Source organism: Balaenoptera acutorostrata, chromosome 1 (assembly GCF_949987535.1).
Source record: "Balaenoptera acutorostrata chromosome 1, mBalAcu1.1, whole genome shotgun sequence".
NCBI classification, from domain to species: Eukaryota; Metazoa; Chordata; class Mammalia; order Artiodactyla; family Balaenopteridae; genus Balaenoptera; species Balaenoptera acutorostrata.
The window spans coordinates 69,519,771-69,534,368 of NC_080064.1; the positions used below are offsets into that span (position 1 = coordinate 69,519,771).

The 14,598-nt window shown below is 36.3% G+C and overlaps 1 protein-coding gene across 5 annotated transcripts in view; it reads right to left on the reverse strand.

Moving 5' to 3' along the window:
* The window catches only part of ADGRL4 (adhesion G protein-coupled receptor L4), a 124,656-nt gene extending 113,067 nt beyond the window's left edge, over window positions 1–11,589 (reverse strand). For all 5 annotated transcript variants that reach the window (XM_057530970.1, XM_057530943.1, XM_057530958.1 and 2 more), the window contains exons 1-2: window positions 11,168–11,589; window positions 9,642–9,791 (exon numbers count right to left, since the gene is read on the reverse strand). In XM_057530970.1, coding sequence (XP_057386953.1) covers window positions 9,642–9,791; window positions 11,168–11,189 — 172 coding nt within the window. In that variant the 5' untranslated portion in view covers window positions 11,190–11,589. The remainder of the gene's footprint in view (window positions 1–9,641; window positions 9,792–11,167) is intronic.
* Window positions 11,590–14,598: the final 3,009 nt, after the last annotated feature.

A 14,598-nucleotide genomic window follows, 5' to 3' on the forward strand; every position in this document is an offset into this window, starting at 1 on the left:
GGAAAATCCAAAATCATAGATTCATATTACACCTTTCTTTAAGATCTCAGGATACTTCTTAGTTTGTATCTCATTCATTGTCATAACTGTCCAGTGAGATAAACATGAAACAGGATGACTTAGAAAAATGATTCCTGAAACTTAGTCTGCAAAAAATGACCTTGTCCAGTTAGACAAGAGAAGTTTTTAGTTTTTAGTTTTTTAACATTGTTATTGGACTATAATTGCTTTACAATGGTGTGTTAGTTTCTGCTTTATAACAAAGTGAATCAGCTATACAAATAGAGGGAGGAGATATGGAGAAGTTTTTAGTTTTAAAACTGTGGAGCTGATCAGCAAAACTCAAATGACACAAGTTCTTTTTTCCTTTTCTTTTTAAAAATAAAATACTAATAAGCTCTCATGGGACACTGTCCATACTGTTGCAGGTCATGTTCCCTGAAAAGTTGATTCTGAGACAAGGACAGACTTTCAGGAAGTTTCTTTGGGTGTGTTTTTTGGGATAAACATAGAATTACCATATGACTCAGCAATTCCACTCCTAAATCATTGAAAACAAACACTCAAACAGGGCTTCCCTGGTGGCGCAGTGGTTGAGAATCTGCCTGCCAATGCAGGGGACACGGGTTCGAGCCCTGGTCTGGGAAGATCCCACATGCCACGGAGCAACTGGGCCCGTGAGCCACAACTACTGAGCCTGCGTGTCTGGAGCCTGTGCTCCGCAACGAGAGGCCGCGACAGTGAGAGGCCTGCGCACCGCAATGAAGAGTGGCCCCCGCTCGCTGCAACTGGAGAAAGCCCTCGCACAGAAATAAAGACCCAACATAGCCAAAAATAAAATAAATAAATAAATAAATTAAAAAAAAAAAAAAAAAAAAAACACTCAAACAAACCTATGTACACACATGTTTATAGCAGCACTATTCACAATAGAAAAATCATGGAAATAACCCAAAAGTCCATCAATGGATGAATGAATAAACAAATTGTGGTATATACCTACAGTGGAATAGCAATTCAGTCATAAAAAGGAATGGAGCAATTAAATATCAAACAATTACACGGCCAAAAACATTTTTTTAAGGAATGAAATACTAATATATATTACAGTGTGGATGATTCTCACAAACATCATGCTAAGTGAAAGATGCCAGACACAAAGGTCACACATTGTATGATTCCATTTATCTGAAATATCCAGAATAAGTAAATCCATAGAGAAAGAAAGCAGATTGGTGGTCTCCAGGGCCTGATAGAGAGAGAGAAGTAGTATCTTCTCAATGGGTACAGTGTTTCCTTTTGGGGTGATAGACAATGACTATCAGTTGTGGCCTTGAGGCCACCTACAGTAACAGAGGCTATAGTTCGACACACTGACCCTCCTTTCACTAGTAGTTCATCTCACTCACCCTCTCCCCTAAAAACGATCCATGGAAACTATGAAAGAGTTGTTTCCAGAACTTATGCAAAGACGTTGATCTAAGTAAAGGCAACAAAATCAAAAATAAACAAGTGGGGCTACATCCAACTAAAAAGCACAACAAAGGAAACCAACAACAAAATGAAAAGGCAACGTACCGAATGGGAGAAAATTTTTACAAATCATATATCTTATAAGGGGTTAGTATTCAAATTATATGAATAACTCATAGCAAAAAAATAGAAAAAAAATCCAACTAAAAAATGGGCAGAGGACCTGAATAGACATTTTTACAAAGAAGATACAGAGATGGCCAGCATGTAATTAAAAAGGCACCTAAAATCACTAACCAGTAGAGAAATGTAAATCAAACCACAAAGAGATATCACCTCATACAGGTTAGAATGGCTAATATCAAAAAGACACGATCTAACAAGTGTTGGCAAGGGTGTGGAGAAAAGGGAAGCCTTGTGCACTGTTGGTAGGAATGTAAATTGGTGCAGCCACTATGGAAAACAGTATGGAGGTCCTCAAAAAATTAAAAATAGAACTATCATATGATCCAGCAATTCCACTACTTGGTATTTGTATGAAGGAAACAGAAACTCTAATTCAAAATGAAATCTGTACCCCTGTATTCACTGCAGCATTATTTACAACAGCCAAGACTTGGAAACCCCTGTGTTCATTGATGGATAAATGGATAAAGGACATTTGGCATAATATGCCAAATTATTTATTTATATATATATATAAAATTATATATATATATATAATTATAAATATATATATATATATATATATATATATATATATATATATATATAATTCAGCCATGAGAAAGAAGCAAATCCTGCCATTTGTGACAGCATGAATGGACCGTGAGGGCGTTATGGTAGGTAAAATATGTCAGACAGAGAAAGAAAAATCCTGTATGATCTTATTTTATATGGAATTTTTAAAAAAGCTCATAGATACATAGAATGGTGGTTACCAGAGGCAGGGGGTGGAGGGTGGGTGAAATGGGTAAAGATGGTCAATATGTACAAACTGCCAGTTATTTGTGATGCCTGGGGGTCTGGAGTTGGGAAGGGCTTCCCTTAGGAAGTGGCAGCTAGACTGAGGGCAAATTCAATGTTTTTTCCTTCTTTCCTTCCTTGCTTCCTTCCTTCCTTTCTTCCCTCCTTCTTTCCTTCAGAGGGATGACACAGATGTTTTACACAGTATATCCTTTTAAAACTTTTGCATTTGAACCCTGAACTTATTCATAAGACAAATAAATGATTATTTTAAGCAGGGTATTAGGGCTCAAATTATTAATATCATAGAACCATTATAGTGACAACTTGGATTGGAAACAATTTATTTGGAAAAAATATGGAAGCTTTTTTTATAACAATTTTGATAAATAAAAAAGTTGAGAAATCAAAAATAAATAAATAAATAAAATACTAGCATAAAGATGGTTTCTATAATGGTTTATTCTTTTATTTTTCTCTTTTTATCTGGTAAAAGAATTTGTAATCTTATAGAGTGGATTTTTTGAGGAGGTTCTACTTAATTATTGTGCTTGAGTTTGTTCTCTCTATTGTGTAATCCTTCTTGTCAACAGACGAAAGAGGTCATATTTCTAGTTACAAGGAAAAGAATTTCTGAAATTGGCAAAGGTATTTTATTTATTTGGATGAAGTTCACAGAAATCATGCATCCTGGAATGTAAGCCTTGGGTTAATTTAGACTATCATTTTTTAAACAGGTTACATTTTCCATTCAGTACAAGAATGCCCATGGAAATATGCACCTCACTTTAAAAAAAGTTGATACACAGCTATCTAGAAGCACGTTAGAGTTCATACTTTTTCAAGTTTGTGTTAGTATTCATTTTCCTAAGAAATTCCTCTGGAGTATGTAAAAATACACTTGTTTTACAAAAAAAATTTTGCTTCCTCAAGAGTTTTTAGTAACATATTACATATGAAGGAAGATGTGGATGTAATGTTATTGAGACATAGATTTCTAAATCTTCAAATATTCCTTAAATACTATTTAAAAACCAGAAGACACCTCCTTCTATGGACTGGAATAAGAAGAAAAGAGAGAAAGACATAGAGGGGGGGCAGAGAGAAAAAGAGAGAGAGAGAAAGGGAAAAATTAAAGAAAATGCTAGCCCTGGATGCTACTCAATGCTGTACTCCTAAGTTGCAATACTACAAAATGTAATAAATGTAAAAGGATAAGAAAAGTTGTAGATGAACTACTAGGAGAGCTGATGATGCCAGATGAGAAATGAAAACAAATATTCAAAAGATACCCATTTGCAGCCTTAAGACAAAAAAGATTCAGAAGCTGCTGTGAAAAATCACTTTTCTAGAGGGACCTGATGCAGGAAGTTTTGATCCACTCTATCTTCTGGGTATGTAACTCCACAGAAGTTAAATATCAGTACAATTTAAAGACGATTATAAACTTTAACTTTCCTTGTTTTTGTTCCAACTGTCTCACTCAATAAATAGACTAACTTTGGTAACCAGACTATTTAATTTGCCATGTTCATGACAGAACTAAACTGATGGACCATCTTTTTTGGTAACAGAAATAAAATGTTGGTATGCTAAATTATTAAGGGTACCATATTTTAAATTTTCAAAGCTAGAATAGGTTTCAAAAATGACAGGGCCAAAATGAATATTCCAATTGTTGAAATAAGTAAAGGTAATGATGATGTTTATCATATAAGAAAATGCTTGACCTGTTCCCCAAAATGCACTGATACATTTTATGACATTTTTGTCCTACATTGTAAGGTTTATTTCATAAAATATTTGTATTAACGAAAATATTTCTAAGTAAGCTGGTATACACTTAGAATCTAGTTCAACAATGTGTTGGGTTTATCTTTGTTACTTTTAGAGCTAGAGATATTAACAATGCCCTTTGGAATTGGATTCATGATGAACAGATAATGTTTATGAAATGAATGCATGAAAATAATACAACTATCTTTAAACAAATATCAGAACATAAGCATCCCAATGAGAATTAACAACTTGAAAGTCAGTACATTTATTCTAGTGATCTCGCTATTATATGCAATATCAAAACATTTCAAAACTTAAAAATCTGTCTCTGTTCCATGCTACTCATGAAAAGTATTTCACCTCATATTACTTTATAACCACACACCATTTTCTTAAAACCATTTTGGCAATTAATCTTCCACTTCACCCATCAGATTTGGTTAAAAGTTTCTCTTAGTTGTTTCTGAAGATTAAATCCACTCTCAAAATCTCACTGTCATTGAGGATAGGAAAAAATATATATATACTTAAATAATTTATTTAAATTTATTATATTACACATATAAATTATAAAGTAAGAGTTCTAATAAAATTTTAAGCACTGATAGCATCATTTTCATAATTAAACCATCTTACACAATGATATTTAATTGAGTGAGAAATGGGTGACACCAATTAGTTTGTTATTCTGGCATGTTTGTTCTGAAAAATCATTCACATACAGAATGTGACTATACCTCATAAAAGTGAAAAGGTATATGTATGTTATATAGCTTTGACTATATGTATATGGCATTATTAAATATGAAATATCATTGAGATGTGATGGAAAGAAGAGTATGTAAGAGTTATTTTTCTGTTCACATTTCTATTACGGATATTATCATTTCGTTAAATATTTACAGCTACGGTTATTATTTGTAGGACATAGTTTAGATAGTATATCTAATTGTGTTAACTGATGTGTATATTCATGACATATACATTTTGTATGCTTTGCGTCTGTTCTGATGACTATTGGTTTGCCTATTTTGATGAGCATCCTCTTTATTACTAAAGAAAAAATTGTTATGGAAGCAATCACATGCCCTCAGCACTTTTATTTTATCCTGGGCTGATTCATGCTAGTGGACTATTTTAATTAATACTTCTCCCACATTCTGCTCTTTAGATAGCTATTGTGACACTGTTCTCTTTACCTTTACCAGCCTCATACTGCTCTCTAGTTTATTATGATATTCTTCCAGTTGAATTTTACAAGCATACATATGGTTATTAGATAATAATGAAAAACTACTTTTTAATCATACAGTATGTCTCCCTGAGTCAGGCACCAAGACTTCATTATTTTCTGTAAAGTGCTTGTGATGTTGTTCGTAATAGTCATGTCTCGACCTCTGAAAAGATTTTTATACATGCGTACTGGTAGTCAATTACATCCTTCCTGACCCTTCCTCTCCTTACCTGGGGCAGTTGTTTTCTTCCTACCTATTCTTGTTCCATGAAACTTCCCAAAAAACAGCCCCACTTACTGAGCTGATATGAGAGTAGGGAGACTATTTTCTCACCACCCCCCATCCTTACACCCAAACATGCACTGCACTGCATCCTTCCCCTGGTTCCTGCTTCTTGCTTCTCACAGCTCAGTTTATTCCAACTCAAGCAATATAGTGTTTTAGGTGTAGCCAAAGATTCTTTCAGCCATTCTAACCTTCCTTCCCTTTTTTAACACTTTCATAATTACCTGGGGGAGGAGGGATCTTTAACTTCCTATATTTGTAACTACTGTGCACTAGAAGGTAGCCAAAAATGTACTGAGAACCATAAGGAATGGCAATAGTAATATATGTCTAAAGAACTAAAATAACCTACATTTTATAGTTAAACATCATCAACAATTTCAAAAGCCTTTAAATGTACCCCAAAATTTCTCCACACTTTTTCACCTCCTATCTTAAAATACACTTACATGTCAGCATAAAGATAAGTGTGTAATAAATTCCCATTAATACCTCAATAAAGTGGTAATAAATAAATTCCTATTAATATGATACTGTTACACCAATTTTGGTTTAAAAATCTGTACTAAACTAATTATGTCAGGTGACTGGTAATACGCTGACATTTTTGGTAATTTAGAGAAGGCTGAGATTCCAGGGTTTGAGTCCTACCTTTATCACTTTAGCCTGGGACACTGGGGAACTCACTTAAGCTTTCAGAGTCCTGCTTCTCTCATATGCAAAAGGCTGTAGTGTGGAGTTCAACAGAAGCTAGTTATAACCAGCAATAATACTGTTTGTAAGTAAAATACAGCATCTGTAGTTTTTATTTCAACTGCTTGATATGAAGATTAAAGTACATTGGGTAGATGGAGCATAAAGTATAATGAACTGTACTATTGGTTTTACAGGTTGGGTAAATGGCCTTTGTGAGTTGACCCTTGCTAATCTACCTAATGGGGTCATCTTTCTAATACATACAATCTATCATGTAACTTAGCTACTTAATACCTGCCAAAGGCTTTCTTTTGTTAACAGAATAAAGTCCATACCTTTGACATCTTGACTTAATTGCCATTGACCCCTCAACTAAGATACCTGTGATATATATCCAGCGTGAAATACTTGGAGCTCCTTAAAAAAAAAAACACACATGTTCAACTTCTAGGCTTTTGTTACTGCTGATTCCTTTTGCCTGACTTCTCTCTGTCACTTTGTTGGTCTTAATAAAACCTATTTATTCTCAATTCTGAGCATAAATGTCACCTCCACTTGGAAAGCTTCCTTGCTGTTGACTGCACATCTCAAACTTACCTCTTTTAATACCTTTTATAACATTGTATCAAATTATTAACATAGTTCTGTAACTGTCCTCAGATATATTAGAAGTCAAGGTCAATTTCTTATTGATTATTTTAACCCAAGGGCATAGCAGTATCTGTTAAGCAGAGGCCTTATGGTCAAACACAGTGAGTAATAATACAGGCACTGGAATTAGACAGACTTGGGCTCAAATCTTGGCTCCACTACTTATTTGTTGTGTCACTTGAGATTTTCACTTAACCTTTTTAACACTCTATTTCCTTATAGATAAAATGGGAATAATAACGGATGAAGATGTTATGCTAATTAATATCTTGGACTAAGTGAACAATACATCTTAACTATCCTGATGATGATCGTGATAATGATAATGATGTGATGAAAGTGCTCAACAAATACTTGTTCAATAAAAAGATAATTAAGTGAAATAAATTCACTACTATTAAAACTTGTTTCTGTGGGACCACGTAATCCAAAGTCTAAATAACTTGTTCAAAACTAGCTCTTGGAACAGAATACATTTAGTAAGGTTGGGTTATTATCATGACATTTATTTGGCATGCCTTGGAGGGAGCCAGATTTTATGAAGATGATGAAGATGATGCTAATGATGCCAAAAAGCAACAATTTTCACTCCTCAAAAAGCAGGCATCTTCTGTAACAAAAATTCTGTCCAATGATTTCTTAGAGACCTACTAACAATCTTAGAGAAAGATAAGGAAAGATGGGGAATCTCTTTAGAGATGAAAAAAGCCAACAAGATTCTTCAAACCCAAAATATAACCTAGACGAGTCAGCAGTTGAAAACACAGTGTTCTGATTCCAAAAATCATATTAAATATATTTACGGAAAAAAGTGTCCCAAATTTGTCAGTGGATTAATAAAATGTGAAAAAGATGAAAACCACTGTTTGAACAGTTTTAAGAGGATATTGTAAACCTCAGATAGTGAATATTAACACAAGTGTATATGTACCATTCTTTAAATAAGGGAATTTAAGAAGAACTTGAAAAGAAAAGAAATTCCCATTACAAACTGTGTTCTGTATGAAAAGAAATTGCAGGGCCAAAGCTCTTGAAATATTGTTATTTTCAACAGAAAATATTTTCTGCCCTTCAGCTGACTATTTACTAAACAGCAGGCAGAAAAACAATTGCATTGGATAATGGAAGATGTGTTTTTAAAAAAAAATCATTAAAAACATGACTATGAACTGCTTGGCTGCTGAAGGTCCAAATCGTGAAAAATTATTGATGTTAATGATGGTAATCATGACACTTGAAAAGTATCTAAATAACAAAAAGGCAACACTGCTTATGAAGTACTCTGGTACAATTTGCAATGATTAGTGGAAAAGCGCACTAATATGTTTGATGCCATATTTTGAAGGTCACTCAGCTATCAACTTGCCATAATGCCATTCAATTAAATACACAATAAAAATCTAAGATTATTTATGGAAAGAATTTTGTAATGCTTGTAGAATAGTAAATTACAAATCCCGGCTGCATGTACAAGCAGAAATGCCTGATCTAATGCACCATTAAGCAACTGTAGCTTTGCTCCACATTTTTAAGCATTAAACTAATTATGATGAGGTCTGGTCTTACTATATACTGCGTATTTAATCTTTTTTAAGAGCCTATCAAATTGAATCACGAGACGCAACTTGTTTATGCTATAAGCAAACACATGCAATATTAACAATGTACAATATCCTGGCTTAATTAGAAAAAGTCCATGTTATCTTAAATACATTTAGGAGTGTAATACCACACAGTCCCAGTCTGAAACTGCCATTTAATCATATTTTAAAACTAATTTACATAGCTTGGAACTTTTTTTTTTTCTTGCTCTCTCCTACACAGAATGTTGTTCTATTGACCTAGTAAAACTAGATTCTACTAAAAATGAAAGAGAGAATAAAGACTGGGTGAAGCTTGAGAAAAGAAGAAGCATGGTGGTGATGGAGACCACAGGCAAGAAATCACTTAAATTTGATTATGGGATAGTGTTCTGTTCATCAAGTCAATGGGCTAAATTGTAGCCTAGAAGGAACTTTCCTGGCATTCTTGCTCTGGGCTCTAGCCTAAAGTTCCATAAATGGGATCTACTTTTTCAGAAAAGAATATATTTCAAAATTTTCTTTCTCTCTCTCTCTCTTTCTCCGGGGTATATATCCAGGGTATGCAGGAGAAAACCTTGAATCTCTTAATGGTATTCTCAAATTTAGATAGGCAAGTACTAAGGAAGGTATCTGAGGGCAACACATACGGGTATAGCCTGGACTTCATGAATTCTCTGTTCTTTTGTTCCTGAAGGTACTGACTCTGCTCTCAGAACCTAGTTTTCCAGCTTAAGTTCAAGGGCAATCTTTACCCAAAATAAGATATGCATGGAGTCATCAAAAGTCCATAATCAAGTATAAATTTTGACCTGGGAAGTTTAAACTTATCGTTTCGTTAATTAAACTTTTTAATCAATAGCATGAAACCAAACAGTATAAAGTAAGACAACTTAACTTCTCGATAAGAAAAAAGCAATCATATCAGAATTTAATCTTACAATATACTCCAAAAGAGGTAATAAAGATTGTTTACCTTCACAAATTGTGACACCATTTCCTGAAAATCCAATGTTGCAATAGCAGCCTTCAGCTCCATTCCGTATTTCACATTTTGCATTTGGGAGACAAGGTGTCCTGGTACAATTCTGAGTGTAGCAACAATTCAGCAAAGTGGAAAAACCCACTAAAGAAAATAGAGAATACACCTTTTCAAAAAGAAAAAGAAAAACCTTCTCCCACTGTTGAGTTAGACGATATATACATTACTATCCTTCTTTCTTTCCATTTAGATAAATGCATTATGAGAATTTCCCAAAGGAGAATTTAGGTAAATAACAGGACATGAGCAAGTGAGTAAAAAATGTAACGCTTTTCTTCAGTCTCAGTGTTTATCAAGTAAACCTCAACCAAGCTAAAATGTAGTAAGCAACCTGGCTTTATAAAGAAAGCAGCATTCTTACATCACTGGACCCTTCACCTTGAGGTGAGATACTTTTAAAGGTAGCTGCATGATTGTAAAGTAATATCCCTCCCCTGGGAATGATTCTGTGCAGAAAGAAATCAAGGTGAACTGAGTATTTGTGTCTTTTCAAAGTCAAACCTGTGTTATTTTAAGATGAAGAGCAACATATCATACCATTCAGAAGGACAAATGCAATTATTTTTTTTTTCTGTGTCCTAATTATCTTCTAAAATTCTGCCTTTTCCATAATAAAGTTTCTTTTACATTTTCTCCCATTAGAGGGGAAAAAAATCGACTCAACTGGTCAAAGATCGATCTTCCAGAAATGGAACACCAGACAAACATGACCAATAACATGTAGCATAAGCGAGAACAAGCCTTTACTTCAGAGTTTTTGAAAACAAAGTTGGCAATGGTATTTTGTGAGCTGTTAGGAAAAGATAAGGAAAAGGGTAGGACGTTCCTTTTTTACTGTTGTCCTAGGCCTTCTCAAGACAAACCCGCTTGGGATGGACAGTTATGAATCATGCAAGTCATTACTCTGAAAACAGTCATCCGAGATAAATTGTCCTTATCTGGTAACAAGAGATTCTTAAACATTCATTTCTAAATCCCAGCCTCACATAGGGCTGTATATACTGTCTAAACCAGAATTAATTCGGCTTCAAAGATGTGATTTGTTATCTTTCTGCACAGTATCATCGAAATGGTATTTTAAAGGAACCCAAAGTCTGGGCCAGCAGTCCCCTTGAAAGGCCAGGAAACCTCCCACAAGTGTTAATGGTTTGGATTTCCCAAATGTCTTGGGGGAAGATGAGAAGAAAGGTCAAAGTCTGGGACTTTGAGGACTTTGTCAGCAGGAATAAAAAGATGACTTGGTCCCAGCAGGAATAAAAAGATGACTTGGCCCCTGGGTACTGAATATCGAACTCCAGAGTTGAAAGGCCAAGGAGAAAAACATCCTGAGAAGGACTGTGTCAATTCCCCCTGGAGTCTTGGCCAAACGCACTCGGCATGTGAGTTCCACCTTGGAAATAGCCTGTCCCCTACAGGTGCTGGCCCGGGGCAGCCCGGGCGACCGGGGCGCGGGCACTCACCTAGGAGCGGGAGGAGTCTCATTGGCGGCGCCGCGGTCGTGGCGGTGGCGGTGGCGGAGCGGCGGGGCGAGCGGGCCGTGTACCTGGGACGCGGCGGGGCGGGCGCGCCAGGCTCCCGGCTGCGGCCCCCGTGACGCGCCCGCTTCCTCCCGCCACTTTCCGGCCTCTTTTGTGTGAGTGCGCGCGTCCAGCGCTGAGTCTGCAGGCCACGTCCGGGCCCGGCCCCCAAGCCACCCTGAACTCACCCCCGGCCTCGGGGCTGCCAGGCCGCTGCGCTCCGCGCACCCCTCGGGGGGATGTTGTCCCCTTCCCGGGGCAGCGTTCAGGGTGCCGCCCTCAAAGCCAATGCGTTCCGGAGTCCCGTGGAGCGTCCCCCGGCCCGAGAGAACCTACCGAACTGCCTATCAGGGGTCCTTCCTACAACCTCAATTCCGAGACACAGCTTTTCTTTTTTTTTTTTTTCTTCTTCACTAACGCGTTTCCCTAAGGAACTCTGGGCCCAGAAGTAGGCTGGAAACTTGGATCCAAACAACAGGGCCTTGGTTTCCAGCACTGAGGCCGCACCTTGTGGGGCCTCCGGGTTCCAGAGTGTAGAATAAAGATACTCTGTCTTGCCTACAGAGCCTACAGGTTAGGATCGTGTCTAAAATGACCGAGTAAAAAACAAGCAAACAGAGAAGCCAAGTGTCGAGGATTAAATGGCTATGAAGTACAAGATGCTGTTTTCCACTTTCAACTAACCTTCACCCCTCTCCTCACCAGCCCCCTCCCCAGAACACCTGGTGCATCGTGTATAGCTTTCCTTTCATGTTACTACATATGAGTTGATTACATAGATACGGATCGTTCAGGTTGAAACACGGAAACATTTTTAGTGTAAAAATTAAAAATAACTGGCAGGCAAGGCTGATCTATAAGACAGAAAGCAGACCAGTGGTTACTTGAGGTTGGAGTGGGGAGTGATGATTCACTGCAGAGAGACACAGAGGGAAACGTGGGGTAATGGGAATACTATTCATTTTGATTGGGAGGCTGGTTACCTAAATGCATGCATTTGGCAGAACTCATCTCTTAAAATTGTGCCTTTTATCACATGGAAATTATACCTCAATAAAGCTGATTTAAAGAAAAGAAATAACGGATGTTTGTGTCACTGACACAAGTCATTCCACCTAAAAACGGTTGGGCACACCTTTGTCACATTTCATATACATTCTGTTTAATTGAACAAACTTCTGCTAAGAATCTACTTTGTACAGAGAGTACCCTCACAAAGATTATCAAGCCATGGCCCTTGGACTCCAAAAACATTATAAATAGTGGGGCAACAGCTAAAACTTGTCACAATGACACAAGTCACAATGATACAAGTACTTATATATAGACGTATTTCCTTGGCTCTCTGTTGCATTTTCCTGGACCCTTTCTAGCTTAATTTAATTCATACAAAAAGCTCCTGAGTGTGGTCCCACAATAAATGAGGGAAATGAGGAACAGAGGTGTTGTGTGATTTGCCCAGAGTCACACAGCTAGTCTAGCTGACTGGTTTGATTCAAACCCAGGCTATTTTGCTTCTCAGTTGGTGCTCTCAGTCACCCTGCTATATTCCCTCTATAGTGGTACCACCCTGAGAAGGGTATTGCAAAAATGAGCAGTCATCAGTTATTGCTACCCAGGAAGTCTGGAAAGGTGATTTAAATGCCCTAAATTCCTTTTTTTTTTTTTTTTTAAATAAGCTAGACAGTGATTCAGTGAATAAAACTCTCTGGCAGCAGTCTAAATGAGGGATGTTATGGAGACATCAAAGGCAGGGAAGCCAGAATAGTCCAGGAAATAAGACTACAAATGCCTGAACCAGGATAGGAGTATTGGGATGGGGGAGATAGGGACAGATTGGAGAAAGGATTAGATAAAGAAAATTGACATCAGGTTGACTTGCTAAGGTTGAGGGATAGGTTTAAAACAGAGTGTGAAGATTTTCTCATTGTGTGAGCAGAAGGTTGGAACCATTCACGAAAAGAGGAAAGATAGGATGAAGAGTGGCTTCGAAGGGGAAAAAGTAACAAGCCCAGTTTTATAATATAAAATTCGAGGTGTTCTGAAGACCTGGCTCCATTTATGGGAAGCTAGTTTTTCCAAAGTCATTGCACTGTACTTATCATATGAAGTCACTGTGTATACTCATCATTCAAAAGACATAAATATAGAAATATATTATTTCCTAAGACACATGATAAACTGAAACACTGTACCTATGTTTAAAATCACTGTCATAAAATAGTTTACACCATAGATCTGCCACACATGCTTACTCTTGATTTTTATACTAAAGATAATAAAAGACAACCAATTTAAAAAAATATTATTTTTCTCCATGCATTGCTTAAAAATAACAAAAATGAGGTAAAATGCAATTTTAAAATATTTTCCAAACTTTCTTTTTGCATGTGTGTTCTTATTAAAAAGTAAAAGTTTATTCACATATATATATATATTTTTTTTAACATCTTTATTGGAGTATAATTGCTTTACAATGGTGTGTTAGTTTCTGCTTTATAACGAAGTGAATCAGTTATACATATACATATGTCCCCATATCTCTTCCCTCTTGCATCTCCCTCCCTCCCACCCTCCCTATCCCACCCCTCTAGGTGGTCACAAAGCACAGAGCTGATCTCCCTGTGCTGTGCGGTTGCTTCCCACTAGCTATCTATTTTACGTTTGGTAGTGTATATATGTGCATGCCACTCTCTCACTTTGTCACATATTCATATATTTTTATCAAGAAAATACAGGAGAGTAAAATGTGAGCATGAAGTGTTTAATGATGCTTATAGTTTTAAGATTGTTCTTTGTAAAAATCAAAATTACTTAATTTATTACTCAAAGTCATTTTCATGAGAAATAAATATAATAACTGAATAATTTTGGATATGCTTTCTTTACATTAATGAAAAAAATATATTGAATTTTCATTCCAAATATTTTACTTGTGAGAGAAAAGTATATGTTAAAGAAGTATTCTCAAAGAAATATAGAACTTTAAATTTAAAATGTTATCAACGATCTTCATTTGGGTACCACTGAGACATTTCTAGTCTTTTGAAGATATAACAATCCTTTAGAGCTTGATTTTGGCCTAAATATAACACATGGAAGTAAAATCCTTTTAAGCTGGCCTACCTAATTGCAGTTTTAATACACTAGTATAAACATTCATCCTGCAATGCGAGATCTTATCAAATCCATGATTAGTTCTATGTTGGGTCTGTCTGTAAGGTGCCAGGATTTAAACAGGTTTCCTTGAAAGGTTCTTGGTCAGGTTGAAGTTTGCTATGGAAAGTATTTACTGTGAAGACCTGGGTTTAGCTCTAACTTTTATTATGAATAGATTCTTTAGCCTCTTCGGGGACCAGTTTACCCACTGTAAC